This window comes from Equus caballus, chromosome 9 (genome assembly GCF_041296265.1).
Source record: "Equus caballus isolate H_3958 breed thoroughbred chromosome 9, TB-T2T, whole genome shotgun sequence".
NCBI classification, from domain to species: domain Eukaryota; kingdom Metazoa; phylum Chordata; class Mammalia; order Perissodactyla; family Equidae; genus Equus; species Equus caballus.
Genome location: NC_091692.1, coordinates 2,429,780 through 2,448,346, shown reverse-complemented (window position 1 = coordinate 2,448,346; position 18,567 = coordinate 2,429,780). Strand labels below are relative to the sequence as shown.

The window sequence follows — 18,567 nt, the reverse complement described above, 5'->3', positions numbered from 1 at the left end:
AAAGCTCAAGATCTGCCGTGGTGGCCCCCAGCCTCAAGGAGGCAGTGCTGTCCTGCCTATTAGAACATCGTAATTCCATTTTACCCCGAGTTCTGCATCCTTCCACCCCCTCAGGGAAGAGGTTTTGGGCTTTGTCTAGTGACAAGAATCAATGCACTTGTGAGACAGGGTCACACGTACAAAGGAAAGCACTCCATTTTCAGCCCACTGAGGACTCGAGTCCTTTCCTTACGCAGGGTGGCTCCAAGATGCGCCACTTAATGCGTTACACCAGGAACCTCAACGCCCTTCCCTGCGCACTCACGGCAGCTTCTCTGCACGGGCTCAGCTCTGAGTCGCTCCAGCCTGAAAAGGCCTCCCCACAGGCCGCCTCTTCCACAAAGCCTGCTTTTCTTGTCTCTTCCCTTCCTGACGCGGTCAGTCCTCCTCAGAGATCTCAGACCACTCTGCACTGCTGGTGCCAGACGCACAGTCACCTCTGCCTCTGAGCCATGGAGCTGTCTCTCCCACTCTCATGGAAATTATTTCTTTTGCCTTGTTATTTGTGAAGAAACCTAGCCTTTCGTACATTTAGTTTGTTAAATGGTCACAGCACTGAAAGAACTGAGAAAGCAGCCATACAACAGTTATGGTCAATGTATTATCTTTATAATTTGATGCAAGACAATGTTTCTTAGATATTTCATGTGCTTTTCTTCTCTGAAAAATTCTCAACTCTTGTCACTGAAACCTGTAAGCAACTGGGCAGCTTCTGTCTGTACCTGAAATGGAAAAATACGTGTTATAAATAAACAGTACGGCAGAGAGACCACCTTATGAAATTTAAGTTCATACAGTGGACTGTGGTTTCTACAAGTTTCCAAAACCCAGGTTAGTAGATTCTAAGCATAAACTTCTTAGCAGGGACTGGGCGAGACTCTTAGAGAACTCTCCGGCTCAGTGCCTATCGCTCGTCTTTCCTGCTGCGGAAAGCTTACTTGATCTCTGCGTATGTCGAACAGGAGTAATTCTGTGTTGCAGCAAGTAATTCACACCACATACCTGTGGACAGTGACTAAACATCTGCTGTGCAGAAATTAATGTCAGTGTCAATGAGCTCACACTTAAAACGAACTCTCTTGTGTTCACCAACATGCACTTAAACAATTACATTTTTAGAGAAGTTCCCAGTTCCCCCTGATTACAGAGCCGCAACGGAGACCCACCTGCCTGCCTTCACTGGAGACATTTACCTGTTTATCCTCCTCCGTGTGTGCGGGATGGTCCTTGGCTTTCATTAGCCAGAAAACAGCCAGCTTTTTGTTGTGGAGCTTCAGATAGGTCTTTCCTAAAAGAAGCAGGTTTTTGCTGTAGAAGTTTGGATCAACTGTACATAAGAAAGAAAAACAAATTTGTTTCAGATGAAACTACTGCTCTTATTTTTAAAGGCTTAATTTTAGGGGTATAAATTTCAATAATTTTGTGTGGTTAATAAATGATTTGGCCCTGGAATTCTCTCTTGTTCAACTATTCGTATGTAAAATAGTTACCATTTATTGAGTGTCTACCACGGGCTAGGCCCTACATTACACACATTTCTCACTTTTGCAACCATTTTATAAAACAGGTACTATTTAACAGATGGGAAGTTAAGGCTCCTGATAGAATATAGGCTCCACAAGGGCACGGATTTTCCTTTTATAATCTCTTTTGTTCCCTGCTGTCTTGTGAGTGCCTACAACATGACATGCACTCAGTATATGTCCACTGAAGGAGTGGATGGAACCCTGATGACGTGCACATGCAGATCCACATTTACTGAATGTGGGCTCTCCCTAAGCACAGATGAAACAAAGTCGCTGCTCTTGGAATTTATAATGAAAAGGAGAGAGAAACATGAGACAACCAAAGGTAATCTGAGAAGGAAAGGAATGACAGGCGTCCACATTTTAAAGTGTGGGAGAAACCAAAGAATAAAAGCAACTAAGAGGTGACACCGGGTTGGCTTGGAGGCGGAAGAGGATTTAACAGCAAAGCTGGAGGACACTCTTGGCTGAGGGAAGAACGTGAAGCGAAAGCCTGTGAATGAAAGCGTGGCCTGCGCCGCGCACTTCATCAATTCCTTACACAGGTCCCTCCTATCCGTCGGGGACCCTCTCTATTCCAAGCATACTTTTTGCTGGATATAATGGTTGCGCGTCCTTAATTAGAACGTATCTGTGAGGTGGCATCTTACACACTTCAGGGCTCCCTGGGCCTGCGCACTCATCCCTTCCCTCATTCAGTCATCCATTTACCCAGCCAGCCGGCAAATCTGCCAAGCAGTGTGCTAAGCAATAAGGATGTGATTGTGAAGAAAAAGACAAAGTCTCCATCTTCTCTGAACTTAGTCTCAGACCCGCAAACAAATCTTCCTACTGTGGAGTGATGAGGGCCATGATGGGAGAGGTAAAAGGCACTGAGAGCAGAGGGGAGCTTATAAGCAGACGTGGGCGGTAATAAAGGCCTTCTGGAGGAAGTGGCCTTCAAGGTAAGGCCTGGAGGACGACTGGAGTCACAGGACTGGAGCTCTGGGAGAGCACTGCCCTTCTCTCAATGCCTGGACCCTGAAGGCTCTCAGGCCCTATCTTTACACTGCAGTTGCACTTCTAACCCCTGAGGGACCCCTTCCTTCCCAGATTCCCATTCACGATATGCAGCAGCGCCATCAAGAGGGGCTATCAATGGAAGGCAGTAACTGAGTAAATCAGAATTAATGATTACAGAGAGAGTTAACCTTCAGACACAGTTCTTTAGAAGAAATGTTTTTTAAAAAATGCTTTGCTATCATGCGAGCATTTGGACAAGCCCATATGAGCAGGCTCTCAAATTTAATAAACACTGTCTTTAATTTTCTTCTGATTAAGTTTTATAGAAATCTGTTTGCACTGTTTTTGGTGTATGGTAACACATGCTTATGTCCCTTCTCTATTTGTGCTATTAATATGAAAAGGATAAACCCAGCGTGGGCTGGTGTAAAGTTCTGTGCGCTGGCCATTGCTTCAAAGGAAGAGTGGCATGAAACTCTGCTTCATAGAGAAGGCAGTATCTGCAACAGAACCAACACTGGCCTGGGTTAAAACCAGAGAGCTCTCATTTAAATGCTATTTGAATAGTTAAATGCTACTGGAAAGCTGCGGAGAGAGTGGATCTTAAAAAAAAACTTTATTTTTTTGTAACTATGTAAGGTGATGGGTGTTAACTGGAGCGCCTGTGGCGCTCACTTCACAAGGTACATAAACATCAAGTGACTGCACTGGACACCCGACGCCAAGTTAATGTTATGTCAATGATGCCCCAATAAAAAATGAAAGTATTTTAAAAAGTTAAACATGAAAACAAATAATAAATGCCTCTAATTCGCTGTGTAGTAAGACAGTTAACCTGTCAGAGCCCCCTCTCAAAACAGGAAGGGGGTGTTGCACCAGATGAAGGACCGGCCCAGGACTGCAGCTCTCCACTCAGCAGCGGCCTGCTTCCCATCAGGTGATCTTTACTGAATACAAATGGCCTGACAACGTCTAGCGCGAAAAGAAGTTAATTAAGTACATCAGAATAAAGAACTTATTTTTGTTTCTAAAATTCCTATTCCATGGAAAGCATTCATACACAATTTTAACTATATTAGTATCTGAAATAAAAAAACAGGTTACCTTGTTCTGCCCTGTGAAAGTAGCCTAAGGCCTGTTGAAAATAAAGAGCCACACGAAAGGAAAAGGGTTAGAACAGAATAAAAACGGAAAAGCATTTTCCCAAAAGATCTATTCCTATCTTAAATATAAGTCAGGAAGTAAATTCAAGCATCTTAAATCAATGGTCAGTTCACCAGCACTGAGAGTTAACATAAAACCGCAGCCGACACTTAGATCCTCAGGGCACAGACTGCCGCACGCGCCCCTTCTGGCGCTAAGCTGACTGCTGTCCAGAGCCCAGGCCGGCACCGCACACAGAGAGAACAGCATCGCTTGCAGCTCAGCTTCTCTGATCGTGCTCTCCTGCGGTCCCAACAGTGACTACCAGTGAAAACTCGGTAAAACCGAAAGCTGAACCTACAAGTGAGACATGGGTTGTACCACTGAATTTTTAAAAGTTCTTTATTATTGAAATTCCTACATAAAATATTATTGTGAGTCTGAAACTCTCCACTAATTCTTTTTGCCCCACTTGAACTGTTTTATAATACAATGACAACTAATTTCTTAGAAACAACTAATTTGTTATAGTAGAGCTGACTGTATCTTTTTTCTTAGAATGCATTCTTTTCAATAACAATAAATATTTCCCAAATGTGTTGTAATTGTACAACTAAATATTCTTTACATCAAATTCTACACTCCAGCTTCCCAGAAAAGCAGCAGCTCCTTGTTGTGATACAAGTAATGGGAAAGCTTTCTCAAGCGCCTGTTTCCTTACTCTGAAAATCCTGTGATAAGTAAACCCAAAATATTTGCCCAGAAAACCCTTTCAAATTTTATTTTAACAGGAAAAGCAAAAGACCTTGAAAATATGAGAAGATGAGCCTCTCAAACCTCCTGTTAAAGGAAAGTTCTAATTACTACTTCCCTTTATCGATAGGAACATGTGCTTTCTTTTCCAGGTAAACGACTGTCACTGTGCAGAACGTGGAGCTAAAACATGCGGAGTGACAGCTGCTGTATTTCTTGTTCTCTTTGATGACTTTTACATGGTACAGATTTCAAATAGAACATGAAGGCAGATTTTAGCCACGGGCTAGTTTTGCTGACAACACAGCAGAGTTATCAGCTGTTCAGCTAAAGAAAGGCAGCCACTCACCAATCATGGGTACTAAGTGCTAAGTCTTTGTGTGAGACAGCTGCACTGGGTCGTCAGAAACAAGCGCAGGTCCCTCACGGATGCGAGCCCAGCTGCGGGGACTCAGAACGGCCATCAGTCTAACTTAGCAAAGGGCGTCACACTACCTCCTCGTAGGTGGAGCTGGGAGGGGCTGCAAACAGCACTTTAGCCATCCTTCTCTGACACCAAGGCATCTCCGCAAACGTGTAACACCTGCAGGCAGACAAAACAACATCTGTACATTTGAATCACATCTTCTTTTCTCTCTCAAGAACTATGCATCTTCACAGAAATAAAAGGCATCTTCTCCTGTTGCAGGTTCAACCAGTGCGTACTTTGCACAGTATCCAGTAGGCTGACAGTCATATTGAATTACTTAGAAGCGACACACTGACCCCCCACTTGGTGTGTATGTTGTGATTCAACGTAAACAGTGAGCAACAGCACTGCTACTAACACAACATAGCCATGCGTCACTTAACAACGGGACATGGTCTGAGAACGTGTTGTCAGGCGGCTTCGCCATCCTGCGAACATCACCGAGTGCACTACACACACCTGGATGGCACAGCCTGCCACAGCCCAGGCTGTGTGGTACTGATCTGTGGGACCACTGATGTCTATGCCGTCCGTCTGGACCCAAATGTCAGGATGCAGCACATGAGTGCTGACTCTGTGCAGGTGCTGAGCTAAGTGATTCTCTCTCTCATCACTCCTTATAACAACTCAATGAGAGAGGATCATTACCCCTATTTTTCACATGAGAAAAACTAACTTAGAGAAGTTAAAAAATATGATAAAAATAAACATGATATATATAAATAACGGCAACCAACAACTTAAGTCTACATATTTAAAAGGGTGAGACAAATGCTTAACATCCAAAGATCTGGACAACTTTCTGAAACAAGCAGGAAAAGAAGCGTTGGGTCTGTGATGGGGTCAGAGCTCCTTGCGGCAGAGGCTGCATCTCATTCTCAGCAGCACCTGACTGGGGGACTGCCGGCCAAGATCGCCCGTCCCGAGGAAGTGCTCTGCCAGTTTAACACGTCCTTCATCCTGAAGGACACTTCCCTCTCCTTCCAGAGTTTGACACAAGACTGTTTACAGTGTTACCTTCCGAAGAGGACAATAAATATCCAGCTCTGTAGACTACACCCAAAGAAAACAGTGGCGAACTTGTCTCAAGAGAGACTCAGACAGCAAGCATTTAACACGCTGGTGTACACTCACACCAGCAAAATGCTGACGTGTGCTGGACAAGGCTTACGTAAAAATGGAGGGACACACTGAACGTCAGTCTATCCCGCTCCTCAGATGAGTCGGCCTGTATCTGACCAACTCTGGAGACGTGCAGGCCCTCTGTGGGCAGCCCACTCCATCACCACGCTGCATTAACCCCATTCACTTAGCCTGGTAAATAGGAATAGTGTTTCCCAACACAGGGGATTTAAAAGTCTAACAGAAAGTTTTAATGACTTTTTTGTCTTAGCACATGTTTCTAAATGATATGAACAAGAGTGTTTAACACGATCACAAATTCAGTATCGTCTAACAACACATGCACAACTGCTAATTAACGTAATGGCTTAAACACTTTTGACTGCCAGGAAAATACTTTAAAATACTTTACATCTTGCTTTATCATATACTACAAAATAAGATATGTATACATAAGATCATACTAAATATCACAGAAATATTTAAAGAAATTTTCTTACCAAATACCCATAAGGTGAATTGAGGTGGCATCTTTAGGGTTCAGTTCAATTGCTTTCTAACAAGAAATGAGAAAATCAATCATATTTGTTTTCTAAACACCAGTAAGTACTTTACTAGGATTGATGAAGAAACCATGATTTAAAAAAAAATTTTACAACCCCCCATTTCAATTCTTCTTTGATAATCAATGCCAGCTTTCTTCTTCCTAATTCTTTAACTGGTTAAATTTGTTTCAATACACTATTAATGACTTGTACTAAGGTAACTATTTTATAGGGTTAAGAAACTGACAGTAGGGTTTATCAAGATGACAAAAAACATGAAATTTGTAAATGAATGTAATTTTCAAAACAACAACAATCTATAGCTCTCAATGTTTCTTTCTTCTATACTAAAGGAAAAATAAAGGAGGACGTTCTTTTTGGTAAGTCCCATATGAACATTGAATAAAAAGTATTCTTTCCTAAAAGAGCAAAGTACATCATAATTTTAGAAAGTCTCTTCCTGCATGCAGATTTTGTTCAACTTCCCCATCTATACACAACAAACAAAAAATAAATACTATTTATTCAAAGTATTTATTAACAGAATAATTATGTACAGCCGGCCCCGTGGCCGAATGGTTAAGTTCATGCACTCTGCTTCGGCGGCCCAGGGTTTCACCGGTTCGGATCCTGGGTGTGCACATGGCACCGCTCATCAGGTCATGTTGAGGTGGCGTCCCACATGCCACAACCAGAGGCACTCACAACTAGAATATACAACTGTGTACCTGGGGGCTTTGGGGAGAAGAAAAAAGAAAAGACTGGCAACAGATGTTGGCACAAGTGCCAGTCTTTAAAATATACAACTATGTACTGGGGAGATTTGGGGGGAAAAAAAGATTGGAAACAGTTGTTAGCTCAGGTGCAAATCTTAAAAAAAAAAAAGAATTATGCACAATGTAAATATGTTGATAAAGTCTCCCTATGTTTTTTTAATTTAATTTTTTTAATTACAGTAACACTGGTTTACGATATTATATTAATTTCGGGTATACATCATTACCTAATTTCTATTCACTATGTGAAAGTCCTAGGTGACTGAAGGGAAAGCACAAACCACAGAATAACTTTAAGCTAGTCTTTGGGCCGGTTCAGTGGTGCAGTGGTTAAGCTCACGTGCTCCACTTCAGCGGCCCAGGGTTCACAGGTTTGGGTCCTGGGCACAGACCTACACACCACTCATCAAGCCATGTTGTAGTGGCATCCCACATACAAAGTAGAGAAAGACTGGCACAGATACTAGCTCAGGGCCAATCTTCCTCAACAAAAAAAGAAAAAAAGAAAAGAAATCATTCCTCCTTTTATCCATTATTTTGTTGAAAATTACCAGGGAAATTAATGTCAATTCTATTAAAAATAAAAGACATTTTTAAAAAAAAGTTGAAGACTTCTTAGCTTACGTTTTGTCAAATGATATTTTCACTGTCTATTCGTAATGTGTGAGATGCCTATTTTCAAATATCCGTATTTGAAACCAAATATCTGTATTGGTTACCAGCGTGGACTCTGAAGCCAGATTACCAGGGTTCAAACCACAACTCAACAACTTCTAACTTTGACAAGTTCTTTATTCTTGCTGTAGCTGAGTTGGTTCTTTTATGGAATTGAAAAAGTCATATACCCACTTACAGAGCTGTGGTGAGAATTAAATGAGCAAGCAACAGCAGGTGCTTACCACAGTAACATCTTCTCTCAGCAGCATCACTATTCTCTTTGCTTGCCGTGAGCACTAGGCACTTATAACCCTTCTCACCCTGGTTAATGTCAGCAGTTGTAGCGGTAGCAGCGAGAACAAGGCTAACCAAGCATGACTTGGCAGAGGTCTCGCTGCAGTACCATGGGTGAGAATCGGCACTGACCTAATTTTTACTTTTCTGTAAATATAACATTCACGGCGAAATATGTGTCAAAGTATATGCAACTCACACTCTCAGCTTTCCCAACTGGAGCTCCACTAGAAAACCAAGCTCAAGAGCAACATCACATGAGTAGCCATCTTCTCCACTCTACCAAGAACGGCACAGAGCTGGGACCACTCTGGACGCAAGGGGGAGAAGTCAACCCATCACATGCGGTGGATGCCTTGGGGCACTGGAACTCAATTTTCTCATGGGATAGGTCGAGGGGCTCCTCTCAAAGACACCCTTCCTTTTATAATTTTTCGAGCCATTAGCTCAAGTGTCTTCAAAAGACATCCAGAGGCCAGCCCGGTGGCACAGCAGTTAAGTGTGCATGTTCTGCTTTGACAGCCCAGGGTTTGCTGGTTTGGATCCCAGATGCGGACATGGCACCATTGGCAAGCCATGCTGTGGCAGGTGTCCCACGTATAAAGTAGAGGAAGATGGGCACGGATGTTAGCTCAGGGCCAATCTTCCTCAGCAAAAAGAGGATGTTAGCTCAGGACTAATCTTCCTCAAAACAAACAAACAAACAAAAAACAATCCAAAGATGATATTTCCTGATGATTTCAGATATAATAATGGAATTTGAAAATAGAAGTACTATAAATTATCTTTTTAGTATGTAAATAGTAAACATCATCATTTTTTAAATATATTCAACACATTATCCATTTGAACACTTATAGAAAACATGGGTGTTTTTAGAAATAATCTATAGCCTTCACTGTTTAAAGTATACATTAATAGATTTTCTGCAATTTTTCATTACTCACATTGGACGTTATTTGTCATGTATTTCTACAATCCAACGGCACAGAGTAATTTAGGTGATTTATCTAACACCACTGAGCAAGTTACTATATTTCACTGAATCTAAGATACCATAGAAGTTATGACACATCATCATTTTATGTACCACTAAGAAAAAAAAGCACAGCCAATTATGAGATCCCACGGACTATATAATGCAATCTGATTTCAAAGGTCTTAAAATGTGAAAAATGTTGTACATTAATAAATTGAAATACACATATATATTGCATGTCTGCGTATGCATACACACACACATACATACGCTGCCGGGGCCTGAATAAGACACCAGGTCTCCTGGCCCCCGGTTCAACGCGCTTTCCCACTAGTCATTATATAAACTAGGAACCAAGACCGTAAGCATAAAATTCAGAAAAGCTATGAGACAGCTCCTTTAGCCTTGTCCCTATGTATGTTTTCATCGCTTTCTTCCTCTCTATCTTGAGACAGTCTACAACATCAAAAGAGAAATAAATCTCTTGGCAATTTTTTTTGAGGACAATAGAGTAGTGCACATGCACATCACGAAATCCACAAACTCCTGGACAATTTCTGGCACCTAAAGAAGAGCTTACCATAACTAAATTAATTAACTTCAGGGGGAAATATTAAACACACACACACACAACACACACAGAGATCACACAGTACTGTGACCAGTGGGAGTGGTATGTCAGTTGTGTTAGGTGGTTAGACCAGACCAGCTCCCGGTATTCACGACCTGGGACACTCCCCTCCAACAGACTCTGGCGGACTCGGCCGCCGCAAGACTTACTTAGGTCGATAGGATATTACCAAGTGTGACGCAAGCCAAGGCTTCATACAGGCTTGTACACCACAACTTTCTCCCCTGGCACACTCGCTCTTAGAAGTCAGCTAGCATGCCATAAAGAAGCTTGGGCTAGACTGTGAAATGATGAGAAGACAAGTGGAGAGAAACCACCACGGACGAGAGGCCATCTGGTACATTCCGGTCCCAGCGAATGCAGCCGTCTGAACAACCTCAGCCACCCCCAGCAGAACGGAGGCACCACCGTGCAAAGTCAACCCACAGATTGTGAGAAACAGTCACTGCCTCAGGCCACTAAATTTTACGTGGTTTGCGATACAGCAACAGAGAAGTGAAACAGAAATCTATTCAGAAAACGACTTTAAACTCATCATACCTCAAAATGCTCCTTGATAGTGTAGGCATTTGCAATTTTAGCCTTGATGCCTTCATAATCTCCAACATCACTTATACAGATTGCATACCACTAAAAACAGAAGGAAAAAGGTGTAAGAATAAGATACTCTTGATAATATTCCATTCAATACAAGGTAAAACTGAGTAATACTTATTCCTCAATAGTCCTCATTCAACAAAAAGTTACTGAGCATAAAAACTGTATTAACTATGCTGGAAGATAAAAGAGAAGAAAGTTCCCTCAGGACAGGACATGTTTCCAGAGAACCACAACACAAGGTCGAGAGCAGTGAATCTCCAGGAAGGCTATCAGTGAAGTGGGGAGATGACAATCCACGTCCAGGTCTGAGGATTAACCTGGAAGAGCGGGCGACTGAATGCCTGCCGTTTTATTTTCTCATCCTCTTTTCTGGGCGCCGCCTCGTCTCCCACATCTGCACTGTTAGCGCAATAACAGCCACATTTGTCAGCTGTGCCTCTGCCCCCAGCCACAGTTGGGTAACACACCCAAACTGAATTCAGTTTGAGTTTCTTCCCTAAGAACTGAATCCGAAACATCCAAGCTTCATAACCCAGGCGCTGTGGAAAGTCTGAAGACTTGGGATGAGAAAAATATGCCTGCAGTGACAAAGACTTGCAGATAACAGCAAAGAAGGGACGCGAGGAAGCCTCAGAGCGTGGAAGCAACTGTTCCTGAAGCTTCACTGCCTTTGGCTCTGCAGAATGCAACAGCTTCTTAGAACAGACGCCCCTTCTTTTTGGTTTCAGCTTATATCCATGGTATTTTAATAATTATAGCCAGAAAGATTTTAACTAACATTTAAACTGTTTAAATCTATTCTCCACCAAAATCTTTGGTATCTTGATATGTGTACTGAAAATAAAAAGATACAATTTTTATTTATATCTTTAGAACCACAGGCCTGTGGCCAAGCGGTTAAAGCTCCGTGCGCTCTGCTTTGGCGGCCCGGGTTTGTGGGTCTGGATCCCGGGTGCAGACCCACTCCACTTGTCAGCAGTGCTGTGGAGGTGTCCCACATACAAAGGGGAGGAAGACTGGCATGGATGTTAGCTCAGGGCCACTCTTCTTCACACACACAAAAGAAAAATTTCTTAAAAAAGATAATTTAAAACACACACACACATCTCTACAGACTATGTTCTTTAATCTCCATTGACAGTTACCCAGTTACCTACCTCCAGATGACTAGACGGGTCTCACAGGGTTTCAAACTTGTGACAAACAAATGGCAAGCAATAGGATATATTGGAGTATATGCGGAAGCCATTTGGTGTAAACCTAATTTGGCCTGACTCTGTTTTTCCAAAAGGGCCTGACATGGCCACTGAGCATGCCTTGTACATCTGCTTTAAGCATTTGCTGTGTCCCAAAGACAAGAACAAACGGCCTTGAGATAAAGATGCAGCTTCCCCCACATTGGCATTTCCTTAAGGATAAGCATCTTTCCTTAGGCTAGGAACTGATTGCTGCACCCACCCTGTGACCACCCAGCTTGAGACAGCAGACCTGCCACCCTGCTGTGAAAACCGAGACAGCAGACCTACTACCTGATGTGTCCATCAATCGCTGTGCTGACAGTCGTGACTACTGTAAAAGGGACATTTCAATCATATGCGAAACATCCTCTTTGAGGGTATATAACCAGTCTGTACACCCCACTTCTTTGGTGCCCTTCCTTTCTCGGGGAAGGACGGCCCTGGGCTACATGGTCCCCACATCTGGCTCAGAATAACTCACCCCAGTTTTCATTAATAGATTGGTAATGGATTATTTGCATCGACATTTGGTACTCTGATCTTCTCCCACATCTCAAGGCTCTAGATAAAATCACTTTCTCTTATGCATTTAACTATCATCTATATGCAAAGAAAACAGAGCGGCCCAGGGTTTGCCAGTTCGGATGCCAGGCGTGGACCTATGCACCACTTACCAAGCCATGCTGTGGCAAGCATCCCACATATAAAGTAGAGGAAGATGGGCACAGATGTTTTCCTCAGCAAAGAGGAGGACTGGTGGCAGATGTTAGCTCAGGGCTAATCTTCCCCCAAAACAACAACAACAACAACAAAAAACCACAATACAGAGTTATAGCCATTAAGTCAATAAAATGGAATGCAAAAATGCTCAATACAAAAGAAGGAAGAAAAAGAGGAAAATGAGAAGAACAGACAAAACAAATAGAAAGATAGGAAATTTAAACTCAAAAATATCATTAATTCCAATAAATGTAAATGGTCCAAACACGTCAAGTGCAGGGCAGATTGCCAAACTGCATTAAAAAATTAAGCAAGACTGAGAGTGCCGTAAGTGAAAAAGACAGAATAAAGCACTCCAAGTTCCATTCCTCCATAAAAGCCATGAAAAAAATGAGCAAAAACTGTCAGAGTCAACTTTTTTGGAACACCAACATTAATGTAAAGCTGGCAACAACCTGAGAACACTTACTCAAAGCAACAGCTTGTTCTTGGTGAGAACAGAGAACTCTGTACTATTTTATCTTGCTTCACTCCCATCTCATCCTCCCAAACTCAGGGGTAGCCATGAAAATAGCCCATCTTCCTGGTACCAGAGGGAGCAGAGCAGATCTCATCTATGGAGAACTGTAATTAATGATTTGTTCTGATCTGGCTGCTGGTTCCCTGGGAGACAGGCTTGAAAGCCTTGTCTATGTTTCACCTGACTCGGAGTCTAGTGCTAAAGCTGGAAACACTTACAGGATAATACCATAGGTCGCTGCCACCTCAGGCAAACAGACTAAAGAAAGCTTGAGGGAAAGTGACGTCCCTAAGGGATCTGGAAAGCTCCAACAAAGAAAATTCAAAAGAAGAAGAATATTTTATGACATATGACAATTATATTGAATTTAAACTTCAGTGTCCACAGTAGAGCTTCAGGGGAAAACGATGGCCCATCATTTGTGCACTGTCTATGGCTGCTTCGCTCAAGGACGGCAGAGCTGAGCTGTGAGAAGAGATCAGAAGGACACTTTAATTGACCCCCAGTGCTGCTCAGTGCACTGTGAATTGCAGCAACAGACTGATAACCCAACAGCCCTTCACGTTGCTTCTTGAGGCAGGCCTATATGGCTATAAACTTCCCTCCAAGAACCACTTTTGCTGCACCCATTGATTTTGGGATGTCATATTTCTATTTTCATTTCTCTCTAGGTATTTTTTGACTTCTCCTTTGATTTCTTTGATGACCCCTTAGTTGTTCAGTAGCATGTTGTTTAATCTCTACCTTTTTGTGTGTTTTTTTCCCCATTTTCTTCTTGTAATTGATTCCTAGTTCCATACCATTGTAGTTAGAAAAGATGCTTGATATGATTTCAATCTCCTTGAATTTAGTGAGACTTATTTGTAACCTAACATGTGACCTATCCTGGAGAATGTTCCATGTGCACTTGAGAAGAATGTGTATTCTCTGCTTTTGGATGGCATGCTCTATATATGTCTATTAAGTCCATCTGGTCTAATGTCTTTTAAGGCTAATGTTTCCTTATGCTTTTCTGTCTGAATGATCTATCCATTGATGTAAGTGGGGTATTAAAGTCCCCTACTATGACTGAATTGCTTTCAATTGCTCCTTTTAGGTCTGTTACTATTTGCTCTATATATTTTGGTGCCCCCATGTTGTGAGAACATATATTTATAAATGTTATATCTTCCTGCTGGATTGACCCCTTCAGCATCATATAACACCCTCTCTATCTTTTATTACCTCTTTGTTTTAAAGTCTGTTTTGTCTGATATGACTATAGCTACTTCAGCTTTCTTTTCATTTCTGTGTGCACGGGATGTCTTTTCCTATCCCTTCACTTTCAGTGTGTGTGTCCTTACTTCTGAAGTGAGTCTCTCGTAGGCAACATAAAGAGGGGTCTTGTTTTTAAAATCACCCATTCAGCCACTCCATGTCTTTTCATTGGTAAATTTAGGCCATTTACATTTAAAGTAATTATTGATACATACGTACTACTGCCATTTTATTGATTATTTTCTGGCTGTTTTTGTAGTTTTTCTCTGTTCCTTTCCTCTTCTGTTTCTCTTTTGCCTTTTGGCTTGATGGCTTTCTTTAGTGTTATGTTTAGTTTCCTTTCTCATTTTTTTTTGTATTTACTGTAAGCTTTTCCTTGTGGTTATCATGAGGTTCACATACAGCACCCTATGTAAACAGTAGTCTAAGTTGAGAGCAGCTTAAATTTGAACACATTCCAGGGCTTTACCTTTCTAACCCCTCAAACATTTTATACCTTTGATGACACATTTCACATCTTTTTATTTTATACATCTCTTAACTAGTTAATGTAATTTTAGTTAATTTTACTTTTGTCTTTTAACCCATATGCTTGCTTTATAAGTGAATGACCCACTAACTTTACTGTATGTTTACCTTTTCCCGTGAGAGTTTTACACTCGTATGCTTCCTTATTATTAATTAGTGCCATTTCTAAAAGCTTCCCTACTTTGATGAAAATAAATGACAAATAAAAAGGATTATAAGGGAATACTAGGAACAACCTTATGCCAACAAATCAGGTAATGAAGCAAACATGAAATAATTTCTAGAAATACACCCACTATCCAGCTGATTTAAGAATAAACAGTAAACTTGAATAGATCAATAATAAGTAATAAGATAGAGTTAGTAATCAAAAAACTACAAACAAAGTGAAGGCCAAGACCAGATGGCTTCACTGACAAATTCTACCAAACGTCAAATGAGAATTAATAACACTAAACCTCTTTAAACTGTTCCAGAAAGAAAGAAAAACACCTACTTTCTAAGTATTCTATGACACTTGTGTTGCTCTGATACCAAAAAAAAAAATCACAAGAAAAGAAAACTAAAGACCAATGTCTCCTACAAATATAGAAGTTAAGATGGCAATGCGCCCCAAATTGATGTACAGATTCAATGAAATCCCTATCAAAAACCCAACTGGATTCTTTGCAGAACTTTACAAGCTGATCCCAAAATTCATACGGAAATTCAAGGGTCTGAGAAGGGTCAAACAAAATCTTGAAAAAGAAAAACAAAGCTGAAGGACTCACACCTCCTTATTTCAAAACTTACTTCAAAGCTACAGTAACTAAGACATGGTGGCACTGGCATAAGGATACAAATAGACCACTGGATTGGAATTGAGAGTTCAAAAATAAACCCATATATTTATGCTCAATTAATTTTCATCAAGGATGCCAAGACCATTCAATGGAGAAAGAATAGTCTTTTCAACAAATGGTGCTGGAACAACTGGATATATATATGCAAATGAATGAATTTGGAATTTTACTTCACCATGTACAAAAGTTAACTCCAAATGGATCAAAGACCTAAATGTAAGAGCTAAAAAATATAACTCTTAGAAAGAAACATAGGTTGAAAGTTGCATAATCTTGGATTGGGCAAGTTATACAGATATAACACCAAAAGCACAAGAAATCAAAGAAAAATAAACTTAATTAAAATTAAAAACTTGCACATCAAAGAACACTATCAACAAAGTGAAAACACAATCCACAGAATGGGAGAAAATATTTGCAACTCTTGTATCTAACACGGGACCAGTATCCAGAAAATATTCTCTTACAACCCGACAACCAAAAGACAAACAATCCATTTTAAAAATGGGCAAATAATTTGAATAGACATTTCTCCAAAGATATAAGAATGTCTAATAAGCAAATGAAATGATGCTTAACATCATTAGTCATGAGGAAAATGCAAATAAAAGCCATGATGAGACACTTCATATCCACTGGGATTGCTGTAATTTTAAAAAATGGACAATAAACAAGTGTTGGTGAAGATGTGGAGAAACTGGAACTCTCGTACATTGCTAGCGCTAATGTCTAAAACGGTACAGCTGCTTTGGAAAACAATTTAACAATTCTCCAAAAAGAATTACATAGAATTACCATATGATCCAGCAATTCTACTCCTAGGTATATACTCGAACTGAAAACAGGTATTTAAACAAATACTTGTAGTACGTGAATGTTGATACCTATACTATAAACAATAGGCAAAGGTGAAAATAACCCACGTCCATCAACTAATGAACAGATAAACAAAATGTGGTATCTCCATACAACGGAGTGAATATTATTCAGCTGATAGATGCAACAACATGATGGACCTCAAAAACATGGTGAGCGAAAGATGCCAGGCACAAATGATCCCATATTGTATGATTCCATTTCCATGAAATATCCAGAGTAGGTAAAGCCACAGAGACAGAAAGCAGATTAATGGTTGTCATGGCTGGGAATAAGAGGGAATAGACAGTGACTGCTTAATGGGTACTGGGTTTCCTTTTGATGAAAATGTTTTGAAACTTGATAGAGGTAATAGTTGCACAGCACTATAAATGTATTAAATGCCACTGGAGCATACCTTTTAAAATGGATAATTTTATGTTATGTGAATTTACTTGAATAAAAAAAGACAGAATTGAAAGCAAGTGTTCACACAAAAATTTGTATACAATTGTTTACAGCAGCATTATTCCTAACAGCCAAAAAGTGGAAACAACCCAAATCTCCATCAGCTGATGAACAGATAAACTAAAGTGGCATATCCATATGAAGGAATATTATTCAGCCATAAAAAGGAATGAAGCACTGTCAGAAACTCAACAAGATGAACCTTTAAAATATTACGCTAAGTGAAATAAGCCAGACACACTAAGGCCATATATTGTATGATTCCATTTATATGAAATGTCCAAAATGGGCAAATTCATAGAAACAAAAAGTAGATTAGTGCTTGACAGGTGAGAATTGGGACTAACTGGTAATAGGTATGGGGTTTGTTTGGGGGGAAATGGAAGTGTTCTAGAAATAGATAGTGGTGAAGGTTGCACAACATAGTGAATATGCTACAAACCACAGAAGTGTACACATTATAATAGTGAATCTTACCTAATCTGAAGTATATAAAATAAGTAAAAATAAAAATGAGCAAGACTTATCACCTACTTACAAGAAGTACACATTAAATATGAAGACATAAATAAAAGTTAAAGGGCAGAAAAAGACATAACATGCTAACGTTAACCAAAAGAAAACAAGAGTGGCTCCATTAATATCAAAGCAGACTGTAAAACCAAGAATATTTCTAGTGATGAAAAGGATCATTCTCCAATGATAAAGAGGTCAATGCATCAAAATTGTAACAATCCTAAATGTTTATATTCCTGATAACGGTACTTTAAAACACATGCTGTAAAAACTAATAAAACTGCAAAGAGAAACAGACAAATCTACAATTATACTTGGAGATTTCACCATCCCTTTCTCAATAATTTACAGAACAAGTAGACAGAAAATCAGTAAGGATCTAGAAGACTCGAACAACACTATCAACCAACTTGGCCCGAATGACATTTACAAGATACGCTCAGCAACAGCTGAATAAACATTCTTATCATGTGCACAAGGAACATTTACAAACGTGGACCATATTCTGGGCCATAAAAGAAGGCTTAACAAATTTAAGGATTTGTATCTGTTTTATCCTTAATATAAACCAGTAGTAGTTGAGGGTAGGGGGGTGGGGGACTGATCCCCAAAGGGAACATTTTGAAATGTGTGGAGATGGAATCTGAGTGTCATGAGGACAGGGGCCTCTACTGAGGACAATCCAACAGAATAAAGTGATGTCCTAATCCAAAACAACAACGATGTCCCCTAGGCTCCCCACAGTGTCCACTGAAAAACAGTATTCTAAACCAGCTGGGAAATCCAGAAACTAGCAGAGTTACAGGGGAAAGGTTATAGTAGGCCTCAGCTGTCCAACTGCTATATTCCTACCTCCACATAAAACATAAACACGTGAGGAAAATGAGAAAAGATGTGTCAAGTGCTTGTACAACCAGGAATAAAGATATATGTAATTCTTGAAACTAACACTTTGGTTTAAAAATAAACATTCACAGGGGCTGGCCCCGTGGCCGAGTGGTTAAGTTCGCGCACTCCGCTGCAGGCGGCCCAGTGTTTCGTTGGTTCAAATCCTGGGCGCGGACATGGCACTGCTCATCAGACCACG

At 40.6% G+C, this 18,567-nt stretch overlaps 1 protein-coding gene across 3 annotated transcripts in view; it reads right to left on the bottom strand.

The window, feature by feature from the left end:
* Window positions 1-626: 626 nt before the first annotated feature.
* RMDN1 (regulator of microtubule dynamics 1) overlaps window positions 627-18,567 on the bottom strand; it is a 39,725-nt gene continuing 21,784 nt past the window's right edge. For 2 of the 3 annotated variants that reach the window (XM_023648361.2, XM_023648359.2), the window contains exons 5-10: window positions 10,477-10,566; window positions 6,555-6,610; window positions 4,959-5,046; window positions 3,672-3,702; window positions 1,233-1,366; window positions 627-761 (exon numbers count right to left, since the gene is read on the bottom strand). In XM_023648361.2, the coding sequence (XP_023504129.2) occupies window positions 711-761; window positions 1,233-1,366; window positions 3,672-3,702; window positions 4,959-5,046; window positions 6,555-6,610; window positions 10,477-10,566 (450 nt within the window). In that variant the 3' untranslated portion in view covers window positions 627-710. The remainder of the gene's footprint in view (window positions 762-1,232; window positions 1,367-3,671; window positions 3,703-4,958; window positions 5,047-6,554; window positions 6,611-10,476; window positions 10,567-18,567) is intronic. The other variant, XM_023648360.2, reaches the window with a different exon arrangement.